Here is a 21,495-nt window from a genome sequence, read left to right as displayed (position 1 = left end):
CAAATATTGACAATCAATAGTGCAGCTTCGTGCGGTTGTAATTTTCAAGTTTCCGATTTAAAGATTTATCAAGGAAAAAATCAATTTGATCGCGGATTTTTTGTCCTTTATTTCGATAAACTAACTCTTAAGTGACATCTTCGTGGAAAATAACAGTTAAGTTGATTTATGCGCGAATAAGTGCAAATGTTTAAAACATATGTGTACTGGTGGGGCAAGACGGACAGTCTTGATAGATTCTATTGATTGATCCGCATACGAATGTATCGCGTGTAGAAACGAAATTCTAGCAGTCAAACGAGGACAACCATCCGGTTAGCTGAAGTCTCACATGCAGTAGACTGCAACATGTAAGTTGATATGACCGAGGCTAAATACGGAACTCCTAGAACCTGGAAAAGGTAGACGACTTTGTGCATGTACCATACTCTGGCTGAGTGTAATCGAGAAACCGATGTTACTAATTGCGGAACTAATGTTACCAATTAATATATAACTTTCCAGTTTTGTATAGGTGATTGTGATTGATCATTGGAACTGATTGTATAGCTGTCTTTACGACAACGGCAAAAACGATATTAGAAAACATCATTTGCTTCAACTCTGAATCGAACTCCAAAACGTTATTTTTACCATTTTTACCACGAATTGAACATATATTTTATGAAGAACCACAATCTATTCAAAACATCCATTAGAAACAGTTAATTTTATTAGGATCATCATTTTCGCACCACATGTCCGTTTCACCCGCAGTCTGCAAAATGTGCAGATATTTCTTCGTTTTCTAGTTCATTAAAAATGATACTTATTGATTTTTGTAACATAGCCCTGTCTTCCAAGAAACCACTAGGCACTAAAGCAACATTATATTCATTTTATAGTAGCTCTTAGATACTTATAGGCTCTATGCAAGCTTTGAATATGAGTATAAGCTGTAAACAAGCTTTGCAACTGCTTATAAGAATTACAAATATCAAAAATTAAAACAGGCCGTATGGGGGTACATGAAGCTCTACCCTAGAGCTTATAAACCCTGTAGATGAAAGCCAGATAAGGTAGTCACCAATACCATTTTATTGCCTGTCTGGTTTACATTTCTATTACTTTAAAACAATAAATTCTAAATCGAAACAAATATGATATGATGCACATTAGGTTTGCTCCAGTACCAGGAGAAACTGGAGATACTCCGGAGCAAACAGGGAGGAAGTCGTGCCTCTCGATATTTTTTATCTTCTTCTGGTAGCAAACCGGAATAAAAAAGAGCAAGTATTTTGGTTTCTGTTTGCACCGGAGCAACTTCCGTGTACTGGAAGAAACCTATTATAAGCATAGGAAATGTTATCAGCTTTGGGGTTGGGGTTGGGGCATGTCGTCGTGAACAAATTAAAGGGCACAATTCAATTTAGTATACAACTGAACGAGTTTCTATGACGACACGAATAATGCTTGTTTTTTATGAGTGAGTTTTGTCCTAAAATCCGTTTTCCTTTACAATACCTCCGTTCGCGTATATATTGTGAAAATGGCAACCAAGCCAAGTGATTATAACAAATTTAATAGCCTCAGGAAAAAAAATCGCAGGATTGCATAAGGACATTTCTTTTCTTAGAAAATGTACAAACATAGTGGAATTAAATGGTAGAAAAACCTATGTCAAGTACTAAAAATCTATAAAATGTGTAATGCATTGTTTCCCACACTCTGAGAAATTCACTTGTCTGATTTATGTGAAATAACACGTAACTGATTAAATTTTATAAAATCTCAAATGTTACGTGACATTAGGGACCATTCATAAATTACGCAACGCGTTTAGGGGGGATCGGATACGACAGTTTGTGACATGTTGTGACATATGGGGGAGGGGGAGTAACCTAGATCGTTACGTAACATATTTTTACTGAACAAAAAATTTTTTTCGAGGAATTTGTTACGTAATAGAGGAGGGGGATAGAGAAATTTGTTACATGGGAGGAGTGGGAGTCAATTTTGGGCAATTTTCGCGTTATGTAATTTATGAATGGTCCCTTAGTAACATTGACTTGCATAACATGTGACATTCGCTCCTCATTTTGGTGAAGTTTACTGTGATTTCCCATAAACAGTTTTTGTGTGCGAAGTTGACGTGGTGGCAAATTGGTGGAAGAACTCGTGCTGCTGGATTGATTTTCCAGCAGTTTAATACAAATATTAAAAAGTTATTTGTTTTTTAATACAATTTATTCTTTATTATATGTATCCATTTGCACTGTATATTATTTGAGAATTCAGAAAGCAGAGCGGAATTTCGAAATGAGATGAACTGAAGCCGAAGATCAGTCCATTGAGAGTTTGGATCAGCTAGACTTTGAGTATATTTCTCCAATACCGTCGTTCTTATAAAAAATTATTCAGCTTAGAAGAAACCGAAATGTAAGTATACTAGAGATTCAAAATTCCCTTATCCTAAAATAAGGTAAGTTTAACGCGGTTTAAACTCATATTATTCAAAAATTTTGGCGATACATAGTGTTAGTATATTCATTCAGTTTCCATATAATAATGCCATAAATAAACAATATTTCCTCAAAGTTTCATGGCGAAATAATTAAAATTGAGCGGGTGACTGAATCTTCGGAGACGACTCGCTAGAAAATTTTTTTGCAATGTAATCTACTGTACTAATCGGTTTTAAATTTTGCACAGTTCTTTACATCATTACGCCGGTTATAATAGGACCTTTTACATTTTTCTTGTTTTTTTGATTTTTTTTGTAGTACTTTGAAGCCAAAAATATGATCTGTTCTAAAAATGTCCAATTTTCAATATTTTGTTGCAAAAATTTAAAAATGTTGGTGTTTTTTAGGAGCAGCAAAACTTTTGTTCTGACAGTTTGGAGAGATATCGACGGAAAATTTTCCTTGATCAAATCCCGACACAAATCCCGTGACCCATTTACCCAACTGTAAACTAGCCTTAAGGCATAGAACAAAAACGCCAAATTTAGATATCATTTGTTCTCCAGATATAAAATAAAATCAATCTGATTGTTTTATTTGTGATCGGTTATCACAATTAATTTTTTATTGTCAAAATATTGTTTTTTGGAAGCTTCTGGATAAATTTTAAATACAGATTTGAATGTGGCAACTATCGTGAGTTGTTGAGCTCTCCGATGACTAGCGCGGGACATAAACAAGTTTCGTTTATGTTGTACGCTGATGTTTCGAAGCGTCGCTCTCTAACAACAAAAAGTTATCGAAATACAGATGAGTTGCTGGTGAATTTTAAAACATGGAGTAAACGCCTATTTTCATTCTATTAAGCAGAGTACCTTACTAATTCATTATTTACTCGGTTTATAATCGATGCGTATGAATTGGCATCAACAGTTTTTCTTCGTTGTTAAGATTCAATCTAATAACACAAAAGCACTTAAAATGATGAAATGCTCGTGTTTGAGCGCAACGAAAACTCGAATCGAGTGCCCCAATTATCACTGTAACATTTGAGCTAATGCGTTGAACAAATATGACAGACGCTGCTCTAACCAACGGCTTCAAGTGAGTAGAGTGATAACAGAAATATGATGAAAATAGGCTCAACACCCTATTTATTTTGTCTTCACTTTACCGACCGGCTTGTGTGCTCTCTTTCTCTCTCTCTCTCTCTCTCTCTCTCTCTCTCTATCTCAAGAACAGCTCCGTGTTTGGTCGACATCCATTATTACTATGGCAACCTGTTGGTGTAAACAAATCGCAACAAGATATTGTCGATGGCAGGTGTAATTTTACTGCGAGTGGAAATATTTTTATACTAGGTGAAATTTGTTGTAATGAAGTAGAATCCAATCGAAACATGTTTATTTATTTGAGTAAAAAGGTGCGTACAAAGAAATTACTTATAAGAGCTATACAAGTTTGGATAAACGCGCAATTTCTGGCAGATTCCGTTATGCTCCAGAAGCGTAAGTGTGTGTTTTTCAGAAAGGGAAGAGCGAAAGTGTTGACTTATTTAACGTCTAGGACACCAACACAATTGTAATGTGCATAGACAACATACATATAACGCGATGTTTTCAATTCGCCATCTGATTTAACTTCATTTGGCGAAAATTCCACCCGATTTAACCTCAATCTCGCACTAACACAACTGCACATGGATTAGTCAATAGGTATGTTCCATTACCAGATGAAACTGGAAGTATTCCGGAGCAAACAGGAAGAAAATCGTTCCCGTATTTTCTTCTGGTGTCAAACCGAAGTAAAATAGAGCAGTTTTGCTTCGGAGCAGCTAGGAGCAAGAAGCATGTACTGGAACAAACCTTAGATGTGCAGATATGTCTTCATTTCGAAAACATTTGAATCGTGGTTAAAAGCGCTAGCAATGATTTTTCAAAAAGGATGACTTTTCAAAGCATTTTTTTAGCGAGCACATGCAAGAAAATTCAACTTGCATGCAAGTTGCTAGCACATATAACCAGCCTCCTGGCAACCCTATTCCAAACGATGTTCCCACATTCCAAACCAAGACGGATCTTGATTCCAAACGGTGCAATCTTCTTTTTGATCTTTATTTTGATATATTGATATTAATATACCATCATAGCCCCTCAGTAACTACGTTACTGTTAGGGCATTGATAGCGGTAAGCTTGAATCTAGTTGGTACCGCCACACGGTACTATCTTTGATTTTAGGCCCGAGTTTAGTCCGGCCTAAGACGTTAGTACCTGTCATTACAGAAATGGCTGCATCCTGAAGCCAAATGAAAACAGTGTAAAAGGCCGCCATGTTCCTCTTGCATACATCTCAATTGTTCGAACTCTATGTGCAATATTATGGCCCATGTTGCACAAAAATCATATGAGTGCAAGTAAGCAAGTTTTATCCCGTACGAAAAACAGGTGTAATCGAATTTTAAATGCATTTTTTTTAAATATTCTTTATCGTCTTATATCTAGAAGGTGCTACACGCTCATTTCAAAATGCCACATCGAAGAGTTATATTGTAGGTTAGCAGAAGTCGAATCATATTGAAAAAAACTGTCGAACGAAATTTTATAATTGGATTCAGAGATGAAAATTATTTTCGTTCGTTAGTTTACCTATGGCTATCAAAATGAGTGAAGTTTAATTTGCTCACATTTTTTAGTTATTTTAACACGAGGAAAAGAATATATAATCACAGTTTGTTCCCTTTTCTAGGTTTATCTTCTCTCAAAGAACACCATAAGCAAGTGGAAGTTTATTTATATTTTTACTGCTTTCGAAAGAGTTCAAAACTAAGATTGAATAAAAAACTGTAAATGAAGCCATGCCATATAGCCTACACACAAAAAAATAATGAAATTTAAACGACATGTAAATCAATACGAATGTAAACATACAAAGATTGAATCAAAACTTTGATTGAAAATTACGTTAAAATCAATGCACTCAATTGGAGCATCGAAAAGCATACAACTTTACACTTTCATTCGTGTAATATTACATGTCATTCATATTACAGACATATACGTGTACTTAATTTTACATTTATTTTCATGCTCCAAATATGTGCATGAAAATAAACTTAAAATTACAAAATATTTTTTTCTGTGTAAGTAACACTTTTAAATATGACGGCAAACAAACTGTTACAAATATTATCATTTTGATCGTTATTTAAATGTTATCGGAGCTTGTTTGTATTGTTTCGTAATTTATAATTTTCTAGCATATCTTGAACGATTTGCATTTCCGCTGTAGTACAAATTTTCGTTTAATTCTTTATGATAGAACAGATATGCACAGGGTATGAAAGAGCTGTGAAAGCTGAGACTAGACAGATGACTTGGCAAAATTACGCAAAAAGTTGAATACGGAAAAATCGCTTAAATCGTGTCGGAACATAAGGGGGGTTGTGTAAGGTATAATCGGCAAAAAATTGGATACTTTAATTTTTTCGATGCAAAGATTGTCTTTTCAGTCTGACGCCACATCGAAAGCTGTACACCATAACTCAAAATCTACTGGACCAAACGTTGAGACATTTGCACAGTTGTTTTTCACAGCATTTCACAAGTAGTCAAGGGAGCTTTTATTTTTTGGCCGATTTTCGATTTTTTTTGTAGTACTTTGAAACCAAAGTCCGATTATTGCTAAAACAACGATTAACATGTTATTGTAAAGTAATAATATTTAGCAGTTTGCAAAAAGCTCTTGTAGTTGCCTGGGCAATGATGTGAAGAAGAAGAAGAAGTGTGCAAAATTCAGAACGATTGGTCCAAGAAATTTTGTTTGCATCCAGTATCAGGTTCAATTTGTAAATTTATAATTGTCAATTCATTATCAGACAGATGGCAGACTATAGGAAATAACTAATTATAATTTTTACTGTATCGATTTTGTTGGCTATTTTCGGCAAATTTGAGACTAAGAGAAACGAAAGCAATGAAATTGAAAGACGGATAGGTATTCTAGAGCGAATCAGTTATAAACTTAGAACGGAAAACTAGAACTAGGCAGGCTCATATGGGCATGATCGAAAGGAAATGTGAAGAATTTTTTGCCTTCTGCATAGTAGGAGTTGGGCGTTCCACCCAAGTCTACCGCATGGTCTATGGTAGAACATAACTCATCATCATGTTTTACCGCCGACGCCGGCAAAAAATTCTTCACAAATCCTCGCCTAGAACGACCATGCGATCATTCTTCTCCCTTTCTGCTAGCATCAAGCCGTGACGTATGCATTCAATCGACACCAAGCTATCGGTGTCGCACCGATCCTATTGTGATTGAACTACTTATTTTTATTTTTTCGTTCCGCACACACGGATGGCTGATAGCAATTAATGACACAGCTACCGCATGGTCTATGGTAGAACATAACTCATCAGGCGGGTAGACTTGGGTGGAACGCCCAACTCCTACTATGCAGAAGGCAAAAAATTCTTCACATTTCCTTTCGATCATGCCCATATGAGCCTGCCTAGTTCTAGTTTTCCGTTCTAAGTTTATAACTGATTCGCTCTAGAATACCTATCCGTCTTTCAATTTCATTGCTTTCGTTTCTCTTAGTCTCAAATTTGCCGAAAATAGCCAACAAAATCGATACAGTAGAACCTTGCGGCAATTAAAACATAGTAACAATTATAATTTTTATTAATTGAAATTACTGGACTTTTGGTATTTCAGGCTTGATTGGGTAGTCGTGCTGATAATTTGAATTACTTCATTTTCAACAAAGTAGGTCTGCCAAATTCTATATGCATGGTTAGTAGACTAGTTGGGTAGGATGGTATAATAAGCCCCACCAGGCTAAAATTTCAGATTTCCATTCCATGGACGACATAATTATCTGAAGCAAATAAATAATTTTTCTGGCATTTTTCATGTGTTGCAGAACAGCAACTGATACAAACTTTTCAAAAGAGGTAAGCTTCCACTATTTTTCTATAAGCATTTGATTTAATTTGGAACAGTCAGATTTGGCTGAACTGACTACTAAGTGTAATGTTAGAGAAGCTCTTCAAGCCCTTGGAGTGGCTAGCGCCTAACATTACAACTCTATAACGTTCTCGATAGTATGCACCATTATTAGCAAAATAAAGTTTTAGTCAATTATGGATCTTAAATAATAAATTGTTTTAGCGGTTACTCCACTGTAAAATTTTAAAACAATCGATTTTTTATTTATTAGTCTAAAATGTGCTTTAGGATGTAAAATATGATATCCCAAAACATGGAGAACGAAAACAATTCAAAAATATACAAATCTCGACAAACATATGATTACGGCGTATAAGCCAACTGTCAAAATTCACTTTGAGAGGAAATTCTGGACAAACCGTTACTCACCAAGCACAAACGTTGGTAGTAAACGCAAGAGAAAAGTTTTCTCTTTCATTAACTGATGTGAACTGTATTCAGCCAGTAACGGTTTGTCCGGAATTTCCTTTCAAAGAGAATTTTGACAGTTGGCTTTTACGCCGTAATCATACGTTTGTCGAGAAATTTTCAATTTTGCCGCAACGCTTCTTATGTATAACCCATGTGTACTGCAATTTTTACCCGCGTTTTTCTCGAAACCACTGGCCGGAAATGTAACTCGAATAAATGATTTTTGGTCGCTTTGAAATTTTCACAGTATATTCAAAATTGATTTCTCCAGTCACGTACGCAGGATTAAATTTTTTATTGCTTACCTTTTTATTGATTTTGTGTAGATTTTTATGACATTTTCTACGTTTTATCACTCAAAACTGCGCCATTTCGCTTAAAATCAAAATATCGAAAAAATCCTACGTACATCGCTATTGACATAAGGAATCAGAAAAAAACTTTAGTTTTTCTGATTCCGTATGGTAAAAAATCGCGCGAGATAGATTTCCGACCATGGACCCCTTCCAAAAAACGCTCATGAGGTGAAAATGCTGCAGAGCCGCCATCTTGTGATGAAATTGCTCAAAAAAATATTTTATTTGATACAATACTTATGTTATATTCAACAAGATGTCGATTCACCATTTTATTGAGCAATAAAAAATTCTCGAAATATTCAGACTATTAAATAGCATTAACAGTGAATTTTAAATTAACTTTATTGTACAGTTTTTTAACATAGCCGTGTATTGCTGATCAGAACGCAGCAATGCAAATGGCAGCATCATGTTACCGGAAGAAGACAAAATATGCAAAAATTTGTCATGCTTCTCCTGCACACATTTCGTTATTTTCAATCCTCCCTTCGGCTTTCTTCTGGATAAATATGGCTCCCTTTGCTCGCAATAAAGATGGAAATAAATAAGCCAGTTTATCGGGTAGGAAAGACAAGCACTGTCGAACTACACTAATAAAATAAAATACCACTTAATGCGTCGAAAACTACGCATTTTCAATAAAAGTGGAATAACCCATTAAGTGGGTAAAGAGTTCGTTTCCATAAATGAATCAGCTCTTGTACGTCAACCTGGGTATGCTTTACTCTTTATTTTTCGCAGAACTGTTACAACAAAACGCGTGAAAAATATTCATTCATGAAAATCGCGCCAGAATGAAAAATACTGTCAATAGAATTATTTCTGAATTAAAAAAAACATAAAATAACATTCATTTCACATTATTGTCTCCTTAACTACTTAACAAAATAAAACTGCCAACTGGATATATTTTTGGTGGCTGGATCTTTTGGCTGCTCTAAAAATGCCAAACTTGCGCATATTTGCAACATCCTCAGTAGTTTAAACAACCGTTTTTACGAGCATTGTCGAAATGTTCCGTTTCCGCCACGTACTCAGATGCAGGCCGGTAATTTGCAGGTTCCGCTACGAACCTTAGTTTGCAGGTATACTCGCTTAAAAATTTTTTTAATGACTTTTCACTCATTATTAAGATCAGTATATCCATTGACATTATCTCATCGAGTAGTTGTGAAATGAATAAAAAGCACCCATTGTTAGAAGCAAAAAATACCCATTTTTTGACAGCTCGAATAACTTCCGAAAATGGGCAATTTGAATACAAAAAATATGGGTGAAGTTTTTTTACCGTGTTTATCTACCCGCATTTTTTTTATTTCCTCGTTCTTTCCTTCTCTCTACACGCTTGATTCCAATTGCACATCAAAGGGTTACAGTAGAGCACGTTTGGATAAATTGAGATTAATTCAATCAATTCAGATCAAAGTTGTTTTTGTGAATTACAAGCAGAACTACAATAGGAATTGTTTTGATTCTTTTCTTTTTGCTTATCGCTAAGAGAATAAGCGGGACCATTTAATTCGTTAATATAAATCGATAACATATTTTCACGAATTATTGCCCATATATCTATTGTATCACACATCAAAAAAAGTAAATAACGGAAGAAAATTATTGTTTTAGGGGATAGATCCAAACAAATGACAATTGGATATAGATCGTAAAATGAAATATTTTATGAATTTTCCTACACTCGTGGTTAGCAAATTGAATCAGAATGTTAACAACTTAGAAATTAGCTCCACAAATACTCTAAGCTAAGAGTAAATAATTGATTTTAAATATGTGCAATGTTCCAATAAGAATAAAATCACATAAAACATCTGAACACAAAATATTTTGAGATTTATTGTGAACACAACGGTGATCAATATATTTATTTCGATTTTTGGCATATGCATCAATAGTTCTGAACAATCGGTACATTATTCCAAAACATTGCTTGAACCGCGAATCAGAAAGAATACGACATAAATATAGAATACGTCATATTAAAATATTAATTAACTCTATAGAAATAATCAAACAGGTATAAGATTCTGTCAGTTGTTGTAATGATCATAAGTTAGTTTGAAGCAAAATTGCGTATAAATGGCACAAATAGTTGCAGGGTGTTGGTAAAAATATATTGCTAGGATGTTTTAAACTCTCATTTATGTTTTAATGTACTTATTATTTTATTCATAAAATCATAGAAATTTTGTTACCAAATAAAATCGTTCCAATTTGCATTGATGCATTATAGAAATATATCTATATTCTATCTGCCAAAAAAATAAATATAACGCTTGTGAATAGAAAATGATCATTCTGTCAAAGTTTAATTTTTTGTTTGATCTTTATTTACTTTTTATGTAAACCTCGCTGAAAAACGTGTATAATTTTAATTCGCAGGCCTTCATTGATAATTGATCTTTATTTCAAACTTGTGAAAATTCACTTGAAACGAAAATAAATGTTCTCCCCCATGTCGACAGGTATCATGTTCAATTAGAATGACACTCACAGTTCATTTTAAATTCAAATTGAAATATTTTAACCAATATTTTAATCAAAGTTTGAAATCTCGACAAACATATAATTCCGGCTTTAAAGCCAACTGTCAAAATTCTCTTTGAAAGGAAATTCCGGACAAACCGTTACTCGCCAATCACAGATGTTGGCAGTAAACAAAAGAGAAAAATGTTCTCTTCCATTAACTGCTATGAACTGTGTTTATCCAGCGACGGTTTGTCCGGAATTTCCTTTCAAAAAGAATTTTGACAGTTGGGTTTTAACCAGTAATCATATTTTTGTCGAGAAATAACTATCATGGCACCAATTACACCTCTAACTCGACGAGCGCCTATTCAAACTGAATAAAAACATGCATATGTATATCAATTTATTTTCTTTTGTGCATATTATGTTACTACAAAGTACTGTACATCATCGGCCAACTTTCAACTATCCAACACGTTAAAGTTCTATGTTCAGAAACATATCGGCAACAAGTTGACAAAATTGTTCTCAAACCCTATGGAACGAGATATTTGACGAAGAAAAGCTATTTTACTGCAAGAAAATATCGGAATGAATTTACTCATTTTCTTTAACTTGAATTTGTTGTTTTTTAACATTGACGTGTAACGCAGATCAGAACGCAGCCATATAAATGACAGCATCGTTTGATTAAAGCTTACCAAATATTTTAGGCCGGCTTAAAAGTTAGTCCGGTTTAAAAACAGTTAGTACGGCTTTGTGCTTACGGCTATGAATGCACCACCTGGTTGTGAAATCTCCTTTATGCAACAGCTGCTAGTCGTTCAGGGGTACCAACTTCCGGCTGTTATACGTGCAAAAATATACCGAATAATTTTGATAGGGTGATGAACCCATTTGCGCCATGTTTCTTTTATCACTCTACCCATTTGAAGCCGTTGGTTAGAGCAGTGTCTGCCATCTTTGTTCAACGCATTGAGTCAAATGGTAGCGCAACAATAGAGGCACTCGATTCAAGTTTTCGTTGCGCTCAAACAACAGAATTTTACTGTTTTCAGCGCTTTTGTGTTATTATATTGGTTCTTAACAACGAAGCAAAGCTGTTGAAGCCAATTTTTACGCATTCCATTGATAGACGAGCGAGAAATTAAAGAATTAGTGAGGTACCTTGCTTAGTATGGTGAAAATAGGCACTTTACCCTATATCAAATTTTGATCGAATGTTGCATGAAGGAAAAGCTCAGCATATAGGGTGTGTAGACTATTTTCGCCTTATTTCTATTGTCACCCTACCCATTTGAACCCGTTAGTTAGAGCGGCGTCTGCCATCTTTGTTCAACGCATTGGCTCAAATGATAGTGCGAAAATAGGAGCATTCGATTCGAGTTTTCGTGGCGCTCAAACAGAATTATTTCCCCATTCTCCTGACATTTTTGATAATAATTTGGTTCTTGGGAACGAAGCAAGGATACTGATGCCAATTTATGCGCCTTTCATCGATTGTAGGCTGCGTAATTAAAAGAATACAGTGTTTTTGGACATATGATAAGAGCTTTGCATATTTAGAATTTTCTGGTAGGCCTGCATGATTGCGCATTATATTTAAAAAAAAATATTTTTAAAATATCAAAATATACCGTCGTAGAATTTTAACAGAGTGTTTCTAAAACGTGTGGGAAAAACTGGGCATTCAGAAATTTCTGGTAGGCCTGCATGATTGCGCATTACGTTCTTGAAATTAATTTTAAAATGTCAAAATATACCATCGTAGAATCTTTACCTGTGCATATTCAAAAATTTTTAATAAGCTTGCCCGATTTCCCATTACATTTCAGAAAATAATTTTAAAATATCAAAATATACCATCTTAGCATTTTTACAGAGTGTTCCTAGGACATGTGGGATGAACTTTGGATATTTAGAATTTTCTGGTAAGCTTGCATGATTGTGCATTACTATTTTGAAATTAATTTTAAAATATTAGAATATGGCGGAGCTATTAGGACCTAGCTAATCAAATTTTCCTTTTAGGTGGATAGATGTAAAAGAATGTATCGGTCATGGACCGGGGACCAACGGCTTTACTTCCCTTCCGAAGGAAGGCGTGACCTCAGATTTTTCTCACCTCTGAAAAATCTGAACGACCTCGACTGGGATTGAACCCAGACCAACTGGGGTGGGTGGCGGTCACGCTAACCACCCAACCATCGGCGCCGTCTACACCTGTCTATGGCAGCGCTAGGCGACGATTTGCAAAAGTCTACTTTTTTATATCCTCTCAAAAAGGCAAGGGCTCTCAGAGGCCCGGCTAGTTACAGTTCTCTAGTTTCAATGAACTTGTAATTTGAAATACAAATGATCGAGCGTTTTGGGGCTTTCGTTTCTCTCACTGATCAAACGACAAAAAGAGGCTTTTGATTTCAGTGGGAGCGATGCTTCTCGAAGTCACAATTTTAGCTTGCCCTTTTGAGGGTAAAAAATGTAAGATCTCCCTACGGGGCAATGCAGTCCGTCAATTCTTTTACAATGGAATTATGTTTACCTATGAAATCTTTATTAGAGAAACTCCTTAAGAAACGAAAAAAAAGATGGGTGGGTAATGTCAGAGACATAGCCGGAGTGCAGTAGAATACACTTTAGGCTGCTATGTCGTTATTTCTAATGGACACATCGAAATCTAAAATATTCAAACATGCGGATCTTCATATAGTAACCCTGTAAAGAGCATTTAATGAGAGTGAAACAATTCATTTGGCAACAGCAGAAAATCAGATATACGTTTATCGGTATTTCCATTAGAAATACCGAAATAACTTATTTAATAAAACCTTTCAGAAATTAGTAAAAATTACAGCATTCGTATCAACAGCCTAAAATGTGTGCTATTTCCTTTCAATTATGTCTCTGACATTACCTACCCATCTTTTTAATACAAAACAGAAAAGTTGTTCTGAAAACCTAATAATTGCATAACCTAAGGCGATTTAATGCAACGCTTTTGTGAAATTCTTACTGAAAACATAATTACGTGCTTGTCCAACGAGATTTCTGCCCCGTTGTTGTGGTGAATTATTCCTCCTTGTTATGGTTAAGTTTACCCCCACACACCCTACCCACCCACTTTTCAAAATGCAATTTTTAATAATTTTGAAAGATTTCATATTTTTCATGTTTTTGAATATTTTGCAAAACGTTATGATTAGGATTACAGGGAAAAATGTTGGTTAAATGATATCATTAATTAAATTCTCCCAATTAGTATTCTATTACTAAGTTATGATCATATTTGCCTTGGGAGCACGTTTTACTCTAACTTTTTCTATATAATAATATGCTCAAGCCCTAATCAAGCAGGTTTTTAGAGTGGAATTTTTGCAAAAACCCTGCAATTGTCATGTATGATAATCGAGAATGTACAAATCCCGTCGAACATCAACCTGTTATACAATTAATTTGTCGATATGGATCGTTATTTTATGGCATGTAAAACGTTTTCCCAGCTTGCCCCGAGCACCGAGTATGCAAAGTTTTCCCGGGTAGTGTAAAAATGCTCTATAAACGTAAGTAAGCTTTACGAAGTAACTCGTTTGAAACCATCAGCAGAAAACCATAATATCAGCATCCAATAAGCCAACACACAACGAAACAACTAGTGCTAATGAAATCGACAATCGCATCCGCACTACCGTTTGCCAGAGGAAAATGAACCAAAGAGCACCCTTCAATGTAGGGGAGCCCGGGGCTAGTTGGCGGTTGGGGTAAGTTGGCGGTATCCCCTTTTTTCCGTTTCTATTAGACATAAAGCGCTGTCTCTCGTTGTGAACCTCAAGTAATGTGAAAGGCATTATCCAATGTGTTTTTGTTGTTAAACATTTTGTTTGAGCATACTTTGTAATTTTCTTAATTTTAAACATTTTGTGTTATTTAAGGTGGTTTTCAATATATTTCCCGAATGATTATATTTTTCGATAGTGCGTGAAAAGAGCTTTCAGTATCCGTATAGATATTACACCTATGCATACACAAAAGTAATTTTTTAAATGCTTTTTTATAAAAAGTGCGGCTGGGGTAAGTTGGCGGTGACTTACACGGGGCAAGTTGGCGGTACTATTTACAGTGCAAAAATAGTCAACAAATATTTTCATTTCTCGAATTCACTCCAAAGTAAGAGAAACTTTTTCTTGTGTCTCTCGTCAATGCAGGGGACAATTATTTCGACCAATTGCCTAAAGAATTTCGAAAATTTGCTTTTGAATATGGAGTACGCGTCGAAGTGAAAATGACAGGGTATTGAAAATGAAATATAATGAAAAGTGTTGAACAATATACAGTTTTATTGAAAAGACAATCGGCACATTTCATAAGGACAACTGATGTAATCGAATTTCCATTTGATTGTTTATTTTTTAGCATTCCGCCATCTTACCCAACACATACCGCCAACTTACCCCGGGGCTGGGGTAAGTTGGCGACTTTTCCGTGTCACATATTTTTTCTCTAGAAATAAAGACAACGTATGAAACATTTTCATAAAATTCAGAGATGTTGCCAACACTCTGCCCTTTCATGCAACGTGTTCTATTTTGCAAGATCTATCAAAATCAAAGCGGTAAAAAATGAAAACTGAAAACATCGCCAACTAGCCCCGGTCTCCCCTATACACCGCAGTGCACTCTGGAATGCGCGCGCTGATGAATTTATCTGAACACGCACCTGACGCCACACATAATTTAAACAGCAAGAGGGCGTGGTTCTCTCGAACCAAACCGCCCCGTCGCTAATCAATTTATTCAACTCCGAAAGAAAGCTTTCTGCTTTTTCTGTGGTGTGTCATCATTGTATCTTCTGTATCTTTTGTGTATACACGAAAATAGCACGCTATAGCATCTTTGGAATGAAATACTATCAGTGCCTGGCGGTAGTCATGGAATGTACTACCTACCAGCGAAGGATGCGAGATGACATGAAACGCAGCAGCTGCTACGCTTACAACATCAGAACGCAAAATAACGATTATTTTCTTATGTTCTCTTTTTATACGTGTGTCTCAATTTACAATTTACAATTGGATACAAAACTGTTGCGAATATTTCCAATGAGATAGCGCAAAGCTCTTATTTTTCATTCAGTACAACAGCAGATATTCACGTTCGAAAACACGGGTAAAATTCCGGCAGAAAATTTTGAAACGGTACCCCTACATTGAAACGTTAGAAGTATTCTACTTCAATATATTGCATTAAAAATGAATTTGTGTATCGTCAAACGGGGTTACTTGCAACACTTTTTAACTTATTTAAAAATATCAAAATATGCCATCGTAGAATTTAAACAGAATGTTGTTTATTGAATTTGCGTGCATTTTAATTATGCGCATTTTATATTCCGGGACACGCAGTAACATACTACGTGTACCACCTGCAGAAACTCTACCAAAATTGTTTGGAAGCACTAACGGCTGCACGTATACATTACGTTATATATTTTGCCTTCATAGAATGTTTTTTGAATAAAAATAAAAGTAGTTAAAGAAAATCTTAATACAGAACCATATTTGTTTTAAATTTTCTTCTGAATGTGACAAACAACCTTCTTTTTGATCTTTGTTTTGATACATTGATAATCAAATGCGCAGCAGAAAAAAATTTCGGAGGGGGGCTTTGAAGTACAATGCTGGTTTTTAAAATGTCTGCCAGAAACGATGTTTATATATACACTGAAATCTTTTTTATGCGTCTTTTTATGCTGATTTTCCAAGTTCGCGCGGTTTTTTTGTGGATCAATATTTGTATATATATCTATACCATCATTTGTAGCTAGATTTTTGAATCCCACAGGTTTTACTCCGAAGCTCTACGGTATATTGGAAAGACAATATTGTTCCCTGTGCCCAGCTGGTATTGATTTCGCGCTAAACTGAAGCAGACGGAATGTGGAGGTGGATGTTTCAACAGAATGAAATAAAATATATGCCCAATGAATTTTTGCGGACACAAATAGTTTTGTCAAGTTTTCGGTAATACCCAGTGTTGCTAACAAACGATGAAGCTGAAATTACTAAAAGCTACACAGAATCTTTGCTTGCGAGCGTTTATCACATTTTTATTAAAAGAATTTTTTATTGGCAAAGCGTATTTGAAGAAGCTCATACTAGAAATTTGATCTAATGTCAGAATAGTTCTATTGATAGCGTTAATCGAAAAAAAATACTATTATCGGATACCCAATAGCTTCAACTTGTCCGACTACCCCGGGTTGCAACTCCGTTTTTGATCGAGATTAGATGAAATTGCACAGAAAATCAAGAAATGATCATACCTCCGCCCAAAACAAACCCTTGCATTAATCTCAAACTTTAAAAATCGTTTTTCTCGAAATGTGCTAAATGGCGCTTGTCTTCCTTCTTCTTCTTCCAATTCTGTTTATTTTCCGTCGGCCTATTTCCGCTACGAGGCCAAACACCGACGCCAGAGAGGTGACACTCCCACTATCTGGATTGGATATCGACCATCAACTCATGGACCGGGGACCAACGGCTTTACTTCCCTTCCGAAGGAAGGCGTGACCTCAGATTTTTCTCACCTCTGAAAAATCTGAACGACCTCGACTGGGATTGAACCCAGACCAACTGGGGTGGGTGGCGGTCACGCTAACCACCCAACCATCGGCGCCGTCAATGGCGCTTGTCATAAGATAACACAGCAGTGATGAGTAATTGATGCGTCTGTCTTTAAGTTGGTTGTATGGTTGAGATCATTGATCATTTTCCGGTTAACTATATGAATTTCTTGTAAGTTCGAGGTTGATTTGAGAAAGGCAGAACAACCATTGGTTCTATTCTTATTAGTTCAATATTGTTGCACTGTGAGCTATTTAGACTTGGGCATCCATCTATAATAGCGAATGTTGAAAATATAATAATATTAACATATTCACGAAATTTTGACTACATATTCCACAGATCGCCATCCCGAACAATACTCGACTAAACTGCATAGCATGGAACAAGGAGCACGGCTACGTAGCCGTTGGAGGAGAAGATGGTTTGCTGAAAGTCCTAAAGCTGGAACAAGCAACGACAACGGTGGCGCAATCTGGAAAAGCCATGCTGCCCAGCAATCTATCCATGAATCAAACATTGGAGGGCCACAAATCATCGATTCATGTTGTGACTTGGAATGAGTCTCAGCAGAAACTGACTTCTTCCGACAAAGATGGTGTCATTATGGTTTGGATGATGTATAAGGGTTCCTGGTACGAGGAGATGACTAACGACCGAAAGAAGTCAACTGTGAAAGGAATGGCGTGGACCAGTGACGGGCAAAAAATTTGTATTGTTTATGAGGATGGCACTGTTATTGTTGGTATGTTGATCTAATACATATGTAGAGTCGTTTGATATGACTGTTTCGTGCAGGTTCTGTTGACGGTAACCGGATTTGGGGCAAGGAACTGAAGAATGTATCGCTGACTGGTGTTCAATGGAGTCCCGATGGTCGCCTATTATTGTTCAGTGTCAAAACCGGAGAGCTACACCTCTATGATAACCAAGGGATTTTTGTAATGAAGTTGAATATTCAATGTGTTTATTTGACTGCTTCGAAAAGCATTACTGTGGTAGGGCTCTGTTGGTACAATGAAACTGTTTTTCCAAACCGGCCAGTGCTTGCAATCTGTTACGAGAATGGAAAAATGCAGATTATGCGGAATGAGAATGATGATGCTCCCGTAATAGTTGATACTACTCTACAGGCCATTTCCTGTATGTGGAATCAGGACGGTACTATAATAGCAGTTTGTGGTATGAAAACAAACTTTAATGACAAGGAATCGAATCAAGTTCAGTTTTACACACCTTTTGGAGAGGTAAGTAGTCTTTATTTGTTTTTAGAATTGGCACTGATATTAAATTTTCTAGCATATCAGAACCCTGAAAATTCCAGGAAAAGAGATCACTTCCCTTTCTTGGGAAGGTAAATCACTTCGAATAGCTTTATCCGTGGATTCGTTCATATACTTTGCCAACATTCGCCCCGATTATACCTGCTGCTATTTTAACAAAACGGTTTGCTATGTCGAAGCTACTAAGAATGAAGAAACATCATTAATTACTTTTTGGGATACCAGTTCTAATCAGTGTTATACGAAGCATGTGGATCCGGTCATCGTGATGACTGCCACTGTCGATCATTGCGTTCTTGCCGTCGAAACAAAGATCAGTGCTAAGGAATTCAGTTTGATGAATGACAACAAGAGTAAAGATTTTATGTATCAATTATTGGTTTGTAATTCGATTAGCACTACAGTGGATTGTAAGTTTCTTTACATTCCTCAAATCCGTTTCATTTAAAAGTCGTTTTCTAAACTTCAGCCAAATATGTTGACATACGGCCCAATTTCATCGCAATGAACTCAACCCATGTGATTGTGGCTTCCAAGGATCAGTTTTTGTTGTGGCACTACCATACTCCGAAGGAAAGTCGCAGATTAAAGTTGTAACGAATGATATAATAACCAAAGCCGATTCTATTTCAGGGAGCTTCCACTCTGCATGGTAGCGTGAAAGCGAAAAAGGACAGAAAATATCACATCGACGACACTCCTGCGTTGGACGTCCTAAATGATTTGGACTCGAGCAATGCGTACGATATTCCATTGAAATGTGATCTCAGCCAGGATCCAATTTGTTGTATGACGGCATCCGAGAATCTGTTGCTTATTAGCAGGGAATCGGGTTTGATTCACGAGTACACTCTGCCGCATTTGGTTTTACGAAACCGGCATTATTTGCATACTCGAGGTTACAGAATGTCCATAAACTGTAACTCAACTCGTGCAGCACTGATTGATTGCAATGGAGTTCTAACAACGTTGGCTTTACGAGAGGACGACGGACAACCTACAGAAGGAAGAATTGAACGTAAGGATGTTTGGGCCATCTGTTGGGCACGTGATAATCCACAGTTGTTAGCGATAATGGAGAAAACCCGTATGTATATTCTCCGCGGAGCAGATCCGGAGGAACCCATTTCATGTTCCGGGTACATATGTAACTTTGAAGATCTGGAAATTACAGGCGTGTTGCTAGATGAAATTATCAAGGGAGGGGCTACTCCGAACGTGAAAGAACATGTTCTTCAGTTAAGGGTTAAGTCATTAAGAGACACAGAAGATCTACTCTCGCATGTAGGTATCACAGAGGCAAAACAGTTCATTGAGGACAACTCACATCCCCGTTTGTGGCGATTGTTGGCAGAGGCTTCATTAAAAAAGTTGGATTTGGAAACAGCGGAGTCTGCTTTTGTACGTTGCAGTAATTACCCTGGGATTCAACTGATCAAACGATTGAAGAACATGCAGGTCGAAGCACTGCAGAAGGCTGAGATTTCTGCATTTTTCGGGGAATTTAATGAAGCTGAAAAACTGTACATCGACATCGATCGTAGAGATTTAGCGATCAGTTTGAGACAAACTCTCTGTGATTGGTTTCGTACAGTTCAGCTGTATAAGATGGGTCCGGGAATATCGGACCAGCAGATGGAATTTGCGTGGCGAGAGATTGGACATCATTTCATGAACATGCGTGCATGGGAAAGTGCGAAAGACTATTACGAAAAAGCATATTACGTTGAAGGTCTTATGGATACATTGTACCACCTGGAACAGTACGATGAGTTGGTGGGATGTACACATAAGCTTCCAGAGAAAAGTCCACACCTTGCCAAGCTAGGCCAAATGTTAGCCACAGTAGGAATGTGCGAACAATCTGTTGCTGCCTATCTGAAATTGGGAGACATTAAGTCAGCTGTGTCTACTTGTATAAGTCTTCGTCAATGGGGTTTGGCAGTCGAACTTGCCCAAAAGTACAAGATGCCACAGATTAGTGCTTTGCTTAGTAAACACGCTGCTCAATTGCTGCAAGAAGGAAAGCTTCCAGAGGCTATAGAACTACAGAAGAAGGCTGGTAGATTCCTGGATGCTGCAAGATTATTGATGAAAATGGCAGAAAATGAAGTGACGAAAAAGTCCGACTTTGTGAGAATTAAACAGTTGTATGTACTGTCCGGATTGCTCGCTGAAGAGCATATCGAGAAGCAAATTTCCCTGACAGGGGGAAACAGAGCTATGGTACTATCTCAAATGAACCCTGAAGATGCGATGCTCACTGAAAATATCTGGCACAATGCGGAAGCGTATCACTTTATGCTGTTAGCTCAACGGCAGCTTCGATCTGGTGTTTTGCATAGTGCAGTAATCACGGCGTTGCGCCTACGAGAGTACGAAGATGTTCTGGAAGTTGAAGCTCTGTATTCATTACTTGCACTGTCTAGTTGTGCAGATAGATCTTTCGGTTATTTTGTTTGAATATAAAGAAATGGCCTATGAATAATTATCATCTCATTGCAGGTACATGCTCCAAAGCGTTCATTAAATTAGAAGGTCTTGAATCTATTCCGGAGATACGCCGTCAGCAGTACGAGGAACTAGCCATTAGCATCTTTTCCCGTTACGATCCTCGGGATGGTAAATCGAAACACGTTACTTGCTTTACCTGTGAGACTCCTGTAACAGATTGCAGCACGTTCTGTTCGAACTGTGGCAGTCATTTCCCGTCCTGTACAGCTTCAGGTCAACCATTGACAAATCCGACCGGAGCTTGGCAATGTTCAACATGTTATCATGTGGCGAATCCACTTGAAATAACATTACGAAAGACATGCCCTCTTTGTCACACAGTGATTGTTAAGAAAGGAAGTGTGGAAGTTTAAAAAAGACACCGTAACAATT

The 21,495-nt window shown here is 36.6% G+C and overlaps 1 protein-coding gene across 1 annotated transcript; it reads left to right on the top strand.

Annotated features, from left to right (window-relative positions):
* The first annotated feature begins 3,709 nt into the window (after window positions 1-3,709).
* Window positions 3,710-21,476, top strand: LOC131689800 (WD repeat-containing protein 35). The gene is made up of 7 exons (XM_058975106.1): window positions 3,710-3,867; window positions 17,669-18,071; window positions 18,125-18,573; window positions 18,626-19,019; window positions 19,079-19,183; window positions 19,244-21,058; window positions 21,115-21,476. Exons 1-7 carry the CDS (start codon window positions 3,844-3,846, stop codon window positions 21,474-21,476), a joined length of 3,552 nt encoding a protein of 1,183 aa, XP_058831089.1. The 5' UTR covers window positions 3,710-3,843.
* The last annotated feature ends 19 nt before the right edge of the window (window positions 21,477-21,495 follow it).

The sequence above is a fragment of the Topomyia yanbarensis genome, chromosome 3, assembly GCF_030247195.1.
Source record: "Topomyia yanbarensis strain Yona2022 chromosome 3, ASM3024719v1, whole genome shotgun sequence".
Lineage (NCBI taxonomy): Eukaryota > Metazoa > Arthropoda > Insecta > Diptera > Culicidae > Topomyia > Topomyia yanbarensis.
This window is presented reverse-complemented; position numbering and strand designations above follow the sequence as displayed.